We start from the raw sequence: 15,072 nt of genomic DNA on the forward strand, positions 1-15,072 counted from the left end.
GCTGCGAAACTGTCCACTTATCAGAACTATTTGGCTGAAACGCCCAATGATGACACCTAGTGTAAGATAAATTACATACCCGGAAACTGATTCTACACTTGATGCACACGGTCATTCCAAAATCGCGATTACATCATCTCGAACGCAATGATAGTCGCGTAGGTCTAATCCGGAGAATCTAGTTTGTCTCGTAGTAACATGCGCAAGCAGGCTTAGACTTTAGACCGAATTTGGTCTTGCACAATCCATCCTGTTGCAATTTCATAAGGAAAGATACCGGGAACTACATTAGACTTGCAGCGAGTTTTTGTTAGGAAGAAAGTTTGTGAAAATGAACATAAGGAATGAGTGGAATGATGGACCAAGCCATTTTGTCCATGGCAATATCAAGACTGATTGTTAAGCCCTATTTTCCCGCCAGATCCCACCGGCAATGCAGCATGACGAGTTCCCGTATATGTGGTCCCATCGGAATGGAAGTTCCCCCAATCAGATGTGTACTTTCAGAACCGGCATCAGAGATAAAACTCAGTATCCAGATGAACCATAATTTCTTTGCAAAAAAAGTCGTCTGATTGATGAGATCGATTTAAAAAGAATGATATCCAACACCATTGTTGCACCCAATGACGCGACGCAATCCGGCGTTTTAGCCTCCCAAACTAACACGAAATGTATGTTAATCAAGCAGCTGATATAGCTGCAAGGATTCTGGCATTTGTTTCTCCTATTGCAATAGGAACGGTCACTCGCCCAGTATCTCGATCACCAGGCATGTCTCGAAAGTCTTGAACATGAACTGTCATGACTATAGCACATGCAAGTACGATAAGCCATTGCAAAAGTCTGCCATTGTGGCTTGTTGGATCCTGTAGAAGCATTTTGAGAGGGTCAGCCAAAAAACATGTGATCCCAATTCCGTTCAAGAAATTTTACAGGAGTGGGTCAGCGCTGCCTCTGAACTTATTATACCACAAACACGCAGCTAGCTCCAGTACAGATACTATTAAGCCGCCTATAGAAGCAGACATGCACACCACAAGAGTATAGAGGAAGTACAAGAGCCGGACAGTCTGTTGTTCACTGATTTTGCCTCTCGGTATTGGTCTCCATGACTTGTTGATGGCATCTTCTGCGCAACCTCGTAGTTTATTCTGTAAGTTGGAGACCAAAAAAGCACTCCAAGACCATAACATCATGATTGGGATTGCGTGGAAACCTGTTTTAAAATGTGATGGATGGTGACTGTAGAGCTCTTGGGCCACTGACCCATTTAAGATTGCGAATAGAACCCCAACAGTAGGCAGAGTATACATATCGTTGCAAATAAGGAGCCACATCGTGTACAAGTGATAATGTATGTAGTATTTGAAACCTGGATTGAAAGTCCGAACTGCTGTGTATCGGAGTTCCGGTATAAGGCGCTTTTGGATATGAACTTTGTTTGCTGAAAACATGATGAATCTGATAAAAGTTATAGATTCGAAACATATTGGATTATAGGCTCAGCCAATGCATCGACAATCATCGATAGATTGGTACATGTAAATCGACGCTGCTGAGAATAGAAGGAGTTTTAATAGATAGACGATGTCCGTCTTTTATTATTCTCAATTACTGGACCCCGTTTGACCTTTAGTAAGTAAAAAGAAAATCGCTCACGAATTCCGTAAAAGTGCTCAACTCTCAAAGTAAATAACATACTCTACAATACCGATATAGGATGAATGCGATGGTTTACCTAGTGTACCAATTAAGTAGATACCTAAGGTGCACGGTCCACCGTTAATAGAGCCTTCGGGGATCCCTCAGAATAGTTGAGGGACTACGCCAATCAACAACACTGTACGGAGGATCAATATACACCCTTTGATCAAGATAATATTCTACAGGGTTGTTACGAGCATCAGAATGAGATTGTTAGACCTTTATTCAATGGATGAGAGTGGTTGGGGGCGAGAGGAAAAATGTTTCCACAGAAAGGTCCGAAGGGGATTAGGCATATTGGTTCTAGGGGCAGTCTCTCCGCTCCGTGCTGCTCACCGAAGACTTTCTACCCCATGCATGAAAACTGCTTGTCACCATCCCACTGCGGCCTTTACCTCAAAATCGCGGGGAATAGAAATCATTAGTGATGCCGAAGTACATGTCAGCTTCTCACCACTAGTCTTCAGATAATTTCGTCGCCAATATTAGTATGATGGCCGCACAGCATACATGCTTGCCAGAAGTGCAAGAATATCTGCTATAAAACTACGAGCTCGCTGCCAGTATTTCGTGGAAAGGCTTCGCTAACGGCCACACCGCCCTGAAGCAACCGCATTTTCACATGCAAAATGCCGCTAACGCCAGCAAGCTGGAGACGTAGTATATAGCTCATGAGAATACGATATATAAATATATCCAAGTACACCGATCAAATTGAATATCCTATAAATAGAAGTTCTTTTCTCGACCAAGAGACGTCATAGTTGCAGTAAGGCTGTAGGAGTAAGCCTGCCCTAGCATTGATGCGTTGTGGTGAATTGATATTAGAAAGACTGTCCGACACATGTAGTTCTACGGTTGTGTAATTTGTTGTCGACCGCACAGGCTCACTCGAGACAGCGCATTGACCTAAATTAGGCGACAAAACTTGCCTTACTGAAGCACTTCCTCTCGATTGGACATGGTACTTACCTTGTGACGAAGAATCGCCTTCGGTCATTTGCTTGCGAATCAATGCCATAGTCGCATAACCATTATAAGCACCGCCATATTAAAATAACCCAGCAAAGAAATGTTGCGTGACTAATACTCACAATCAAAGCTGTAATAACTCGCAAAAAGCTCCTACTTAGGCCATGGTGGCCCCCTGAGGTACCGTATTAAATGTGCTACAGTCGTTATTAAGTCCCGTATTCAAATAGAGTCAACGTTCCTTATAACCGAAAGCTCCGTCGGGGATCTATATGGCTGTTGGTATACATAAAGTTGGCAAAATCATAATCAGGCGCCATACCATTACCCTCTGCCTCCATTTCCAAGTAACCCGGAGCATATTGCTCAATGGCCTCCGTCCAGTAATCGACATCTACATCATTATCGAAGTATTCTTGCTTTTCTTGAAGTAGTTCCAGGATTGGCAACTCCATATTGAGACTGCATTGATTTTAGCAATCACGACGCAGAACATTCCACAAAATATAGATAGGGCTTACGCTGCGTTTGCATCATCGTCGCCGCTGGCGTAGTCATATTCATCGATGACACGACTGCCGTACCACCCTAATCCGAAAACATAACAATAAACCATGTAGGTCCAGAGGGGCCACATCCGAGATGAGGTCTTGACTTGACCGTTATTATCGAGATCGCAAAGAAGCAATCTTCCGGTTTCAAGTGACTCTTGATCAGCGAAAAGCATTCCTCTGTCGAAGCTATGGAAGAAGACCGTGCCCTGAAGCGTCATGGCCATGTGATCGAAGTCAGCCGGCTCAACGAAACAGTGAGTATAGTAGTTTTCTGGCGTAATCACGGTATTGTTGGCAGGATTGGGATGCACCAAGACAACTTGATCCTTGCCGAAACTGTGGTCGGTGTCCTCGGCATCCAGGCGATACAACATAATGCACAACTTCGTCCACAGTGCACGATTTCGAGGGTCAAGGGGCTGCTGGACGATGAGATTGACGAATCCGCGTCGGATATGTTGTAGCGGGTCAGCATTCTTTAGCTGGTACGGGTACCAGCAGGCACCATCTGCGCGGTCTGGCGCCCTGCCTTGATACGAGTCCCGGTCCGCCTGGCTCATGGATGCCCATTGGTCCACCAGCTTGCGCCGCTGCTTCGTCTCGAAGTCTTTCTCTGTGATTCTTGAATCACGGGCCATGAAATTTTCCTTTAGCAAGTTAGTAAAGTATTCATCGTGTTCTACCAGGCGTGCTTCGAACCTCGAGAAACAATTGCCAGCCCCTGGTTAATTCGCTGAAGGCACCATTGAGAGGTTCATGATGGCATCGAATGTGAGAAGGGATGCCACCTGGCCAGTAATTAATAGGGTCCGTCATTGGGTATATTTTGCTCGTGAATTGTTGAGTCGTGACCTTTGATTGACGGGGAATTCAAGCTATTTAAAGTACCTGAGATTATACGTACTAGGTTAGTCTAGTCAGGGCTGGCGGCTAAGGTGTGGGATAGCCTGGCAGCGTATGTACTTGCAATCTCTCGGACCCGTTATAATAGTGGAAGCTCCGAAATAGTGTCGGGCTAGAAATCATTCCCCATAATTCTGACCTTGCAGTACCAGGTCTGCCAGGGAACTCACCAAAAGCCCAACTAGTGGTCCATACACAAGTGAGGTCACGGCGACTTGAAGGAAAAAGTGACTCATAGGATCATAGACAAAGACTGATACTCACAGCTGAGCAGATCAGCGACTGCCGATAGCATTGAGCTTGGCCCTTTATCGTATCAACAATCGCATGCATGGATGGACAGCGACTCAAATATGAGCAGCCCTGGAATCATGATTAAGGCAGCATTCTTTAGATGTGAGTGGACGCCTTGTACTTATAGATCCTTGTTTGACCTCTCATCTGATGTGTCCCATGCCAGAGATCTATGTTCGTCGTAGATTCAAGTCAAGACTGAATGACAATAATTTCCAATAACATTAGCGCTAGTATTTGATAACTTTCTACGCCATGCCTCGCCACTGTCCAAGGGGCTACCTTTGCCTCCTACTGCCTCCTACCTATATTACCAAGGGTTCGTCCCAAAGACAAAAGATAAGAGTCTTGAATTCATTCTGGTCGCTAATGAGATTTACTGTGTATGTGCTGGTGCAAGTGCCTCATGATATCAATTTTGGCATTACCCAACTCAGGAGCTGGCGTCACCAAAGCCTCTGCCTCACTTGAGCTGTCCGGGATCACATCTGGATCCACACTGCCGTCAGGATTAGTCGAGGTTTTCTCCCAGCCTGGTAACAGTTCCACATCTGTCAAATTGTTAGCGTCCAATTCTCATAGTTTGTGGCAAGAGTATAGATGATGATAGAGAACAAGGGCGTCGTATAGGTGTTAGAAATGGTGACTTACTCTCAACTACCCAGTTATTGCCGTCTCTAGAGTCCAGGCCGCGCTTGTCTAGAGAGTCCGCACTTGTGAACGTGATCTTGCAAGCAACAGTCTTCCACTTGCTAATCTTCTTGCTGCCGGAAATTGACTTCACTGTCTGACCCAAAATCTGGCAAACACCGTTGTTGCCAGTGGTTGTGCCAATTCTATAGTTGGTGGTGCTCATGAGGTTAATGCCACCAATGATATTCGTGATTTTCCAAGTAGAGGAGCTGTCGACAGATCCAGCGAACTTGCCAATATAACTCTGCCCTGCAACGGTGCTAGTCCCTCCATACATAAGCGTGACAGTGTACTTCCTTTCATTATTGCTTGGCCACGACCCATCATCCCATCTCTTACCAAGTGTGATGTCGTAGACTTGGGGAATCTTCGCGTTGACTTGGCCTTGGTACGTTTGGTACTCGACAGGGACACATGCTGCTTCAGCACCGTTGCCGCCTTCTTCGGACCTATTTCTAGTTAATAAGTACTAGAAATATAGTATTACTCCATAGCTGTTATAACATATGGGCTTCGCTAGTAGCACCGACAAGGCCGAACTTGAATAAGAAAGAATGGGCGGTATCGCAAAACGAGACATGTTGACTTACGCATTGAAAGGAAACTCATCACACGAGATGGAATCGATGTACCCTGCCATCCCTTTGTAGCTTTGCTTATTAACGGCTGCATTATATACACCCGTGGGCCACATGGCGGATTTAGTACTGGCACAAGAAGATGACACAGCGCTGCAGGCATCGGCGCGATTGCCGCCGTTGCCGCCGCTAGGAAGGTACGTCAGTTCCATCCAGTTGGAACCAGCAACGACGGCCTTGCCACTTGGTGTCTGCGTCACACCGCTGTCGAGGTAGTTCCGAACGTTCTCACAGATTCCAATGAAGGTGTACGAGGGAACGGCAGCCTGCGTGTTCTCGTTCAGGTTTGTGAAGCTCTGACTACCTCCCATGAAGTCACAGTTATAAAAAAGTGCCGGTATATCGACTGTGCAGGCTCTCTTGGATGCGGTGCTGTCGTCGTCGCTGCTTGAGTCGCAGCTGAGTTCGTCTTCCTCGGTACCGCAATTGATGAGACCGCTGAAGCAACCGGAGCTGGCGGTGCTGTTCTTGACCAACGAGGTCGTACTGCGCTTGGCATTATCCGAGTCCGAATTCGAGTAGGCGTAACACTTCTCTTCAACCAGGGTGAGTGGTTCATCTGAAGAGTATACATCGTATGCGCCACCCCAGTAGATGAGATCATCAACAAACCTGGTGGCCAAGAATCAGTACACGACAGAAAAGCGGAGACTTTGGCCAACTGGACTTACGAAACATCAGCTGAAATGAACATCTTATAGGTATAGTCAGCCCAGTAACAAAACTCTGCGGACACATCGCCACTGGTGCTTGCACTCGTCGATGCGCTGACTCCCATTTCGATGGTGTTGGTGACACCGGCGGTCACATAGCCTTCCATGAGTGTGCCACCTAGTACAGAGATGCCGAACTTAACTTCAGGCGTGAGAGAAACTAACAAATATTAGTCAGGTAAAGCACAAGAATGTAAGGGTAAAACCATACGGGCCAGGTTCCCAGTAGCTGAGATTGCGGCATCAAGAGAGGCGTCAACCGAGTATGTCTTTTTAGCATCGGCCAGGGCGTTGCCATCGGAGCCAGCCTCGGCATCATCTGCAGCAGCGTCCTCCGTGTTAGGAAAGTAGACGGTCGTCTTATCGAAAGCGAGGGAGACACCCGCATTGATCTCTCCCGAAACGCTGAGAGAGGCATCCATGGAGCCAGTCAAGGCAAACTCCGGACCAATGCTGATTAGACCCTTGATAGAGAGACCCGGAAGACCTACACCACTGATGATGTTCACGACGTCGCTGCTTGTCTGCACAGTCGCTTCTCCACGGAGAGTCATCAGAATCTTAACACAAAGTTAGACTATCCTACGGTGATTGGCGAGACGTTGAGGGTAAACTCACAGCTGCCGCTGGCTCAATGGAGAAGTATGCGTAGGCGCTGATCAACTCTGGGACCGGAAGAATCGAGCCCTCAAAATAATAACCGTATTGGGAATAAAGCCCAATATGAATGTTGGCGTCCAGGTCAAGTGTGGAGGTACCGAGTTTTGGGCAGGTTTTCTGGAAATGAAACAGCTTGAGCGTTTTCTCGTACTCCAAGGGAAGACTACCCTCTTCGTCCTCGACGATGGTAGTCATCTTCTTGAGCCAATTACTAAAAGAACCAAACCATCTCTTGCGGTCTGCAGGTGAGTCGGTGATTTCGTCCCTTGAAAAACCACGTATTGATCAGCTTCTACCACACTTAGAAGTATTTAAGCAACGGGATGGGACTTACCAGTACTCAAGAAGGTTTGTGTAGTCTATACGGAAGTTTACATTGCCTTTATCTTCCTCTGAAGCGGCAGCAAGGTCGTAGTCGGTGACCAACTCAAACTCTTCCTCAGTGGTGTCTCTCTTGGCTGACAGGATCCGTTCAAGGCTGACCACTCGGGCATACGGGCCAGCGCCAATGTGGTCCGGCATCTTGACAATTGTGTTTCGTGCACCACCGTTGAAAATAGATTGGCATCCTGTCTCATTGTTGTATCTAACGAGGGAGCTGCACCGAATGCGGTGTGTTTCCACAACATTCTCGAACGTGTCAGTCGCCGTTTTGAAGATGCTGCGCTTCTTTGTGTTTCCATTGACGTCGCGTTTAGTGATCTCCGTAGAGTCCTCATCCAAAAAGGTCCACTGGTCGACGAGAGACTCATCATAAGCGTCTGTATCGCCAGTGATCATGACAAGGGCAAAAGGGTCCTTGGAATCGTCATTGGTGGCTATAAAATTGGTTAGTAGCATTCAAGTATTGATGATGAACCTGCTTCTTACCATCCTCATTGGAACTCTCCTCGACGTTATAGTAATAGCTAACGTCGTCGTCATCCGGGTATTGGAAGAGGTCCTCTGGGTCAACAGGTAGATCAACGGTTGCGTCTGGCGGATCGCAGCAGAGTTTGACATAGCCATCACTGCAGGTCTTTGTATCTGTATCGTCATCAGGATTCACGATTCCTGGTCGCTGCGTAATCAAGACTTTATCATCTGGACATGTGTCCATGCAGTAGTCACCATCTTTCCACTCGCAGTTCTTGTAAGTATCTAAGAAATGTATTGTCAGCATGATTGAAACCGAGATGACCAGGCAACAGAAGCGCTGTACTTTCAGAAGGACAACAGAATGTCGCTGTGGATCCGAGCGTATACATTCGATAGTCTTCACACTGCTCATCTTCAGGGCTGAGGTCTTTTCGAAATTAGTACAAAACAGTGGAGTTTTAGCGCGGTCACTTACTTGGTCCTTCCCAATAAGATTCGTATTTGTAGGCGTATGGGAGGTCGTCTGAGCAGGACCCCATACAATCCGTCCAGGAGCACAATTCGAGCTCGGTGTTGGTGTTGCAACAAAGAGAACGAGCCCCAACAACGCACTTAGTATCACCAGTACTCTCTGTCCAGCTGTCCTGGATCAGTTCATATTTACCTGTGCCACAAAAAGCAGAGGTGCCGCCAGCGCACATGCCGTCTCCGTAAAGGGTATCATCACCACTCCAGAGGCAGCCTTCCGGCATTGCGCTCGTAGGACAACAAATCATACGATAGTCGCCTTCATCACAAATATCATCGTCTAGGTTCTCAATGACACCGTAAGAACCATCGTGAACATACTCCAAGACGCTGTAGTCCGTCTGGCATTGGCCTTTGCCAGACGCAAAACAGTCCGTAACATAGCAATCAGCACCAGTGTAAGCAGAATAGGCAGTGGCCAATTCTTTTTTCGTGGATGTGGTCTCGCTTCCGCCTGTGAGGAGGGAATCACCGTTGACGTCGTCATCAAGCAGGGCGCTAAGGGCCTGCCAGTCGTAGGTATCCTGGTCCACAGCCCAGATCATGATTCCGCCCAGACAATGGTCGTTGGCAAAGTCAATCTTCTGTTGAAACGTTTGATTCGTATCGAAAGAAACCCACTGGTCCTCGCCATATGTCATATAGTTGACTGCAGCATCCTCGTCCCAAACGAGGAGGCTGTTCGAATCAGCCATCAGCTCCACAATCTCTGAGACATAGTAAGTATCAATGATCCCTCTATCGTTCAATAGGACGGTACTACGCACCCTTGTATGACAGTATACCTGCTGTGGCAGTGCAATCGCCAGCTTGGCCGGCTCCTGCCCAAGCACAACCTGGGGTACTGCATTCGGTGTCGTCCAATGTGAAAGTGCGCCCATAGAATCCCATTCCCAGAACGATTTTAGAGGGGTCTACGTCGTTCCTCCAGAGAAGATCTAAAGCAATCTTGATCTCTGTGAGATTGGTGTGTCCCGCCAGCACTGACTCTGTCCATCTGGATCCACTGGTGAGAGAAGAAAATTACCCGACTCCTACTTGAACTTACTCGTTGTTACCATCCCAGGTACCATGCAAGTCATAGGACATAACATTCACCCAATTGACGCCTGTTTCTGATACCATGGCAGAGATATTGAAGTTTTGAAGATACCAATAACTGGTGGGAATCGTGAAAGTGATGCCGTAAGACGTCCCTTCTTCATCGAATACTGACCTAAGCTCCTTTAGCAGCTTAATGTAGTTCTCCGCATCTTCTTCGCTGCCACCTCGGTCGCTGGCCACTGGATATTCCCAGTCAAGGTCGACACCGTCAAACCCATATTCCATGACTGTATGGAGTACTGACTTGGACCAAGATTTTCTGCCAGCTGCGGTAGACGCCATTCTGGACCAGTAGTCAGCCGTATCTCCATCGTTGAAGGACCACCCTCCTATGGAAAGGAAACATGACAGGCCTGGATTGGTAGTCTTCAGGTCGATGAATTCGCTAATCAACTCAGCTAGATCGTTCTCGTCAGTTTGGTCCCAACTGATCGCCCATTCATCGTCATCGAGTTCGGTGAAAAGGGCAAAGGCGTAGTTGATGTGAGTCAAGCTAGAGGCGGCAATGTTGCTAGGCGTCCAAGAATCACACACGCGACTTGTGGACCAGGATTCGTAGTACCCAATAACCTTTTTCAGCACGTTATTGGAGGAGCAGGATGGCTCGGTGGGGGACTCGCAGTTGCTCTGGCAGCTGTGGTCATCATCGTCGTCAACCACAGTACAGAAGTCGGAAGTTGTTCCACAGAAACCATAGGCAGAACAGCACACCTGTCCATGGTAAGTGAAAGAAATCAAAATAATAACTGCGGTTCATACATTCAAGGGGCAAGTGGTGCCTTTCACCTCTGCATATTTACCGCAAGGAGCAGTTGCAGTGCAGTTGCTCACACAGGTATCCCCACAATATTCAGGTCCATAGCCACATATCTGAGAAAATTGTTAACTACTGGGACACATGAAATCAATAGAACTTAAACTCACACCCTGCGTCTCGCCGTCTTCAAGGCCACAACAAGCGCCGTTGGTACAACCGATGTCTTCGGTGCAGTAATAGGTTTGTGCATAAGCCAGAGAGAGAAATGAAAGTGAAATTAGAAAAAGAGTGACTGTGACACTTGACTGTGCCATTGTCTGACGATACATGATGAAAGAATGTCAGAGCGTGGCTTAAGGACTGACCAACAACCCAATACTGTTTCGCGATAGCTGCGAGAGTTAGGCAGAAGAGTGACAGTGTAAGCTGAGATCACAGGACTCCCTGTACTTAAGAGAACACAGACAACAGATGAATAAAATAATGTTCCAGTCTTGATACCCATGGGGACCAATACAGGAAGTATGATCCGAATCTAGTTTGCTATACGCACAAATTAGGCCATGCACTATGGGACCCTAGGAACAATATCAGACAAAATCGAATCATGTCCACCAAAGGGCCGACAAAAACTCGGCTCAAGTGCATCCTTCCGGAGTATCAAGGGCATTCCCATGCCTGCTCCAGACTAGATGTTGCGGATCAAAACTCGGATTTAATTTTCCGAAGTTGATGACAGCCCAGAAATTCCTATCGTGCTGACGAGGCTTGAGCGGGGTTGAAATGTCACCGACTTCGCGCTATTGAGCAATACCCGCTTTCTAGCCAGAAACTTATGTTGTAGATGGCCAAAGATATGACTATCCGTAACTATAATAGTAAGGTTAGATTCTCTATCCACCGGGCATGTTAGGAACAGGTAATTAGTGGACCATCTGTATATCCGCAGTGGATGCTTGACGGGTTAGCCTTGAAGGACGCGTAACACTTATAAAGACCCTCAATTAGGATTTAGCTGCACCAAATACTTGTGGAGAATATCGGCGCCCAGGGTCTTTTCAAGGCTGAGGCATCTCTGTATGGTGGAGTTACTGACAAGCGGCAGGCATGAGAGTTTGCACGATGTCCTACGCTCTCAGCAATATTTGCAACATGGTAGAAACATGAGAAACTGTTGAAATGTTTCATTTATTACTTGTGAAGATCTCGATTATGTGCTTTTTTCTCTTTTCTTTTCGTAGATTTTGTCGTGTTCTATCACACTTCGGAAAATTTAAACACGATCCCCAGAAAGCCGCAGTACACTAGTTTGACCCACGATGCGGACCCTTTATTTTGGTACATCTTCAACGGTAACTAATTTGGTGGAGCTGATGTAGTGCTTGTTGTGAGCCAAGAACGCTTGTCGCTTTTGCCCCGACCCGGTTCCAGAGGTTTTGGAACAATACTGACAGAACCCCTGCTACACGCTCAGTCAGATAGAGCAGTCTATGCAAGCATTACACCAGTTTAAACGGTCATTCAGTACTGGGTATCCCATGGAAAATAGACCATTCGACGGCTATATTATTGTTACTACGCGAGTTCATGCCCAATATGAACAGTCCCTGTGTGATCGGGTTACGAGAATTGCTAGTTATAGACTTTCTAAAGCTCAATTGTGCCGACCTCGGCTAAAAATATATAATCTAGCATACTCCACAACACACTCCATTAAAAGACCCCAAAATGTCAAGTTCTACGCCATATATGCACGATTAAAATTGGGTAATTCTTCGGAAATACCTGCAGAATCTAGGCTGGTGCCATGCTCCTTGGTCATTCAGACATCCCAGGCAAGAGATAGATAGTCTCATGGGCGTTATCAATCGTCGCCCTGGCATTTCTTCGTTGTGTTATTTCCTCAAAATCGTTCTTTACCTACTAGGCAACAGCCTACGAAGCGCCCGAAAATGCATTGTTCCTCTAGTATACAGTCACTCGTTTGGAGCTGCTTATTGCGGTTCACCATTGCCTCAGATATTCTCAACATCTATACCACTACCTCTCTTGGAAATACCACTGCGTCAGATTCGTGTATCTCGGCCTTAGTTGCTGACATCAGTTGCTACTCCAGCCTCAGCAGAGCGGTAACGAAGACAAACTCATGGGGTACGACTGCCCTAGGGAGACTGTGCACCCAGAATTGTACAGAGTCTCTGCAGCAATATGTCACCGCTGTTGAAAATGTCTGCGGCTCTGATATGTATAACATTTCAGGCACTCTACAAACAGCATCTAGTGCAGGAGAAAGGCTTCTCTGGAGGCAGTCCGTTACTTGTATAACCGACGATTCGTCGGGTGAATACTGTAACACCGAATTCCAGGATGCAGCCAATGGAACTGGATCTTCGAAGATCGGCTGCAGTCAGTGCTATCTTGACTACCTGTACACCATTGCCGACTCCGAGTATGGTAAGGGAATTGTCTCTGAATCCTACTTCGAGGAGAGAGCTGCTGCTTGTTCAGCTACCAGCTACTCTTTCATACATACTGCAACTGCCACGACGACTTCAACGGTGGTTTCGGCGACTTCCAATGCTCGCTGCAATATGACTGACACTGATACAATTGTGTACGAGGTACAAGCTGGCGATAGCTGCATCAGTATTTCAGCGGCCCAGAACGTGTCAACTGGACTTCTCGCTAGCACAAATGCTTTGAACCAGAACTGCACGTACCTGACAATAGGTCAGAACCTATGTCTCCCAGAGTCCTGCGAGGTATATATGGTGCAGCAAAATGACACATGCGACTCTATAGTCGACAGCCTGACCAGGGAGGTCACTGCAACAACTTTCATATCTTGGAACACCAATCTCAATAGTCAGTGCTTAAACATTGCAAGTCTTATGGGGACATATATTTGTATCAGGTTAGTCAGCGCACTGCATGGAACTCTCAAGCGGTCGCTACATAGCTAACGCACCTCAGTCCGCCAGGTACAGCCAGTATTCCATCCTATTTTCCCCTGATGACAGCCACTACAGCGGTGTAAGTCTTTACTCAAAACCTTGCTTGATTACGCGTGATTCTGATTCGAAAAACTAGTGCCGTTCCTACAAACGCTGTGACAACGTCAAACACTGACTGTGGTTACTGGTATACTATTGAGAGTGGCGATGAATGCGAAGACATTGTTGACGCCTATGGCATTTCTTTGGACGACTTTTATTTTCTCAACCCTCAGTTGGGTGGTTCTTGCAGCTCTCTTTGGCTTGGAAATGCCTATGTGAGTAATTAATATCTTGAATTCAATGGGTTTTGCTGACTATATATAAGTGCGTTGAAGCCGTTGGGAGTATCAAAACTTACTCTGGGTATAATTCAACTACCAGCAGCAGAAACTACACCACTCTTGGAAGTACTATAGACACGATCTCGACGAGGACTGTCAATCGTACAACAACGTAAGATATAGATTCTCTATTTGACATCTTGTTCTAGTTACCTGATGATTTGATAGCCATTTCTTTTACTCATGGCCTGCAGTCACCACCACAACCGTGACCTTCAACTCAACCGTCGCATCAATTTTGGCCGACTATAATCTCTGCAGCTCGGTGTTAGCCTACTACGATCTTTCCGAAGATGATGACCTTTCGGATGAAGCCTATGGCAATGATGAATGGATGGATGAGTATGAGCGAGTATGCGTGGTTGACCCGGACGCACTGCCGACTGTAGCCTTCAACACCGCCATCGCCCTCAACACCACCACCTCTGCCACGACGGGGGCGACAGCGACTGCAGGAACTGCCACTTTGACAGAAACTTCTACCAGCACCAGCGCCACGGCGACGGGGCTTAGCATCTCGCTGGATGGAACCTGTGGCTACGATACAAGCTATACCTGTTCTGGATCCAGCTTCGGTGACTGCTGCAGTATTTATGGATATTGGTAAGACTACTTCTTTACAGATGGAATTACTTGACTTTAACTTATATGATCACATAGCGGTTCCGATCTGGACTATTGTTCTACATATTGTGACACTCGTTATGGTAGTTGCAACGAATCCATTGCCACTGCCACTGCCACTGCCACAACGGCATCAGCCGCTGCGTCTTCCATCTCAACCATCTCTCCAGACGGTACTTGCGGCGAGGAAAACGGATACACTTGTGCTGGCTCAGAGTTTGGTGACTGTTGCTCCATATACGGATACTGGTACGGCCATGCCTACCTTGCATATTCATATAGTTGATCTTGGTTCGCTAATCTCTTATCTAGTGGTTCTACCGCCGATTACTGTTCTTCTAACTGCGACTCTTCGTTTGGGACATGTGATGCTTGATTCATAGTTCCCTTTATGGTGGGGATTATAAATAAGGAGTGTGCGGTCATGTCTAATTCGCCACCACGTTTGTTAGGGCGTTAAGGAAGGCTGTTTTGAACTTATAACACCTTGCCCTACTTTTCGGTTTTACTATATTCAACTATATATTTATACACATGTCGATACGATAATATCAGCCAAAAACCCAATGTATTTTCCATTGAACCTCCACTCCTATCAAAATGGATACGTCGCACGGCCAAAGGTAAGAGGAAACGAAGCAGGCTGGCGAAGCTGTACCTAAATGTGATTGCTAGCAGTGTCACCCCTCCTGGGCGCTCTTCCATTGAATTGTGCCTCATGTAGTTTCTT

General features: G+C 46.7%; 3 protein-coding genes across 3 annotated transcripts; 1 reads left to right on the forward strand and 2 right to left on the reverse strand.

Annotated features, from left to right (window-relative positions):
• Nucleotides 1-2,342: 2,342 nt before the first annotated feature.
• Nucleotides 2,343-3,991, reverse strand: BKA67DRAFT_534855 (uncharacterized protein; the record flags this gene model as incomplete). Its single annotated transcript, XM_046099927.1, has 6 exons — nt 2,343-2,356; nt 2,680-2,710; nt 2,802-2,854; nt 3,002-3,141; nt 3,201-3,880; nt 3,977-3,991. The coding sequence occupies 6 exons, from the start codon at nt 3,989-3,991 to the stop codon at nt 2,343-2,345; spliced, it is 933 nt and encodes a 310-aa protein (XP_045960213.1).
• A 695-nt stretch (nt 3,992-4,686) lies between these two features.
• Nucleotides 4,687-11,080, reverse strand: BKA67DRAFT_675964 (uncharacterized protein). Its single transcript, XM_046108794.1, has 13 exons — nt 10,549-11,080; nt 10,384-10,494; nt 9,569-10,335; nt 9,288-9,526; nt 8,468-9,229; nt 8,005-8,274; nt 7,469-7,952; nt 7,093-7,399; nt 6,686-7,034; nt 6,433-6,634; nt 5,714-6,373; nt 5,082-5,572; nt 4,687-4,981 (listed from the first exon to the last, which is right to left on the reverse strand). The coding sequence occupies exons 1-13, from the start codon at nt 10,708-10,710 to the stop codon at nt 4,797-4,799; spliced, it is 4,989 nt and encodes a 1,662-aa protein (XP_045960214.1). The 5' UTR covers nt 10,711-11,080; the 3' UTR covers nt 4,687-4,796.
• Nucleotides 11,081-12,333: 1,253 nt separating this feature from the next.
• On the forward strand, nt 12,334-14,325 carry BKA67DRAFT_515771 (uncharacterized protein; the record flags this gene model as incomplete). Its single annotated transcript, XM_046097750.1, has 4 exons — nt 12,334-13,295; nt 13,472-13,652; nt 13,703-13,830; nt 13,887-14,325. The coding sequence occupies 4 exons, from the start codon at nt 12,334-12,336 to the stop codon at nt 14,323-14,325; spliced, it is 1,710 nt and encodes a 569-aa protein (XP_045960215.1).
• Between the last annotated feature and the right edge of the window lie 747 nt (nt 14,326-15,072).

This window comes from Truncatella angustata (assembly GCF_020726525.1).
Source record: "Truncatella angustata strain MPI-SDFR-AT-0073 chromosome Unknown BKA67scaffold_3, whole genome shotgun sequence".
NCBI classification, from domain to species: domain Eukaryota; kingdom Fungi; phylum Ascomycota; class Sordariomycetes; order Amphisphaeriales; family Sporocadaceae; genus Truncatella; species Truncatella angustata.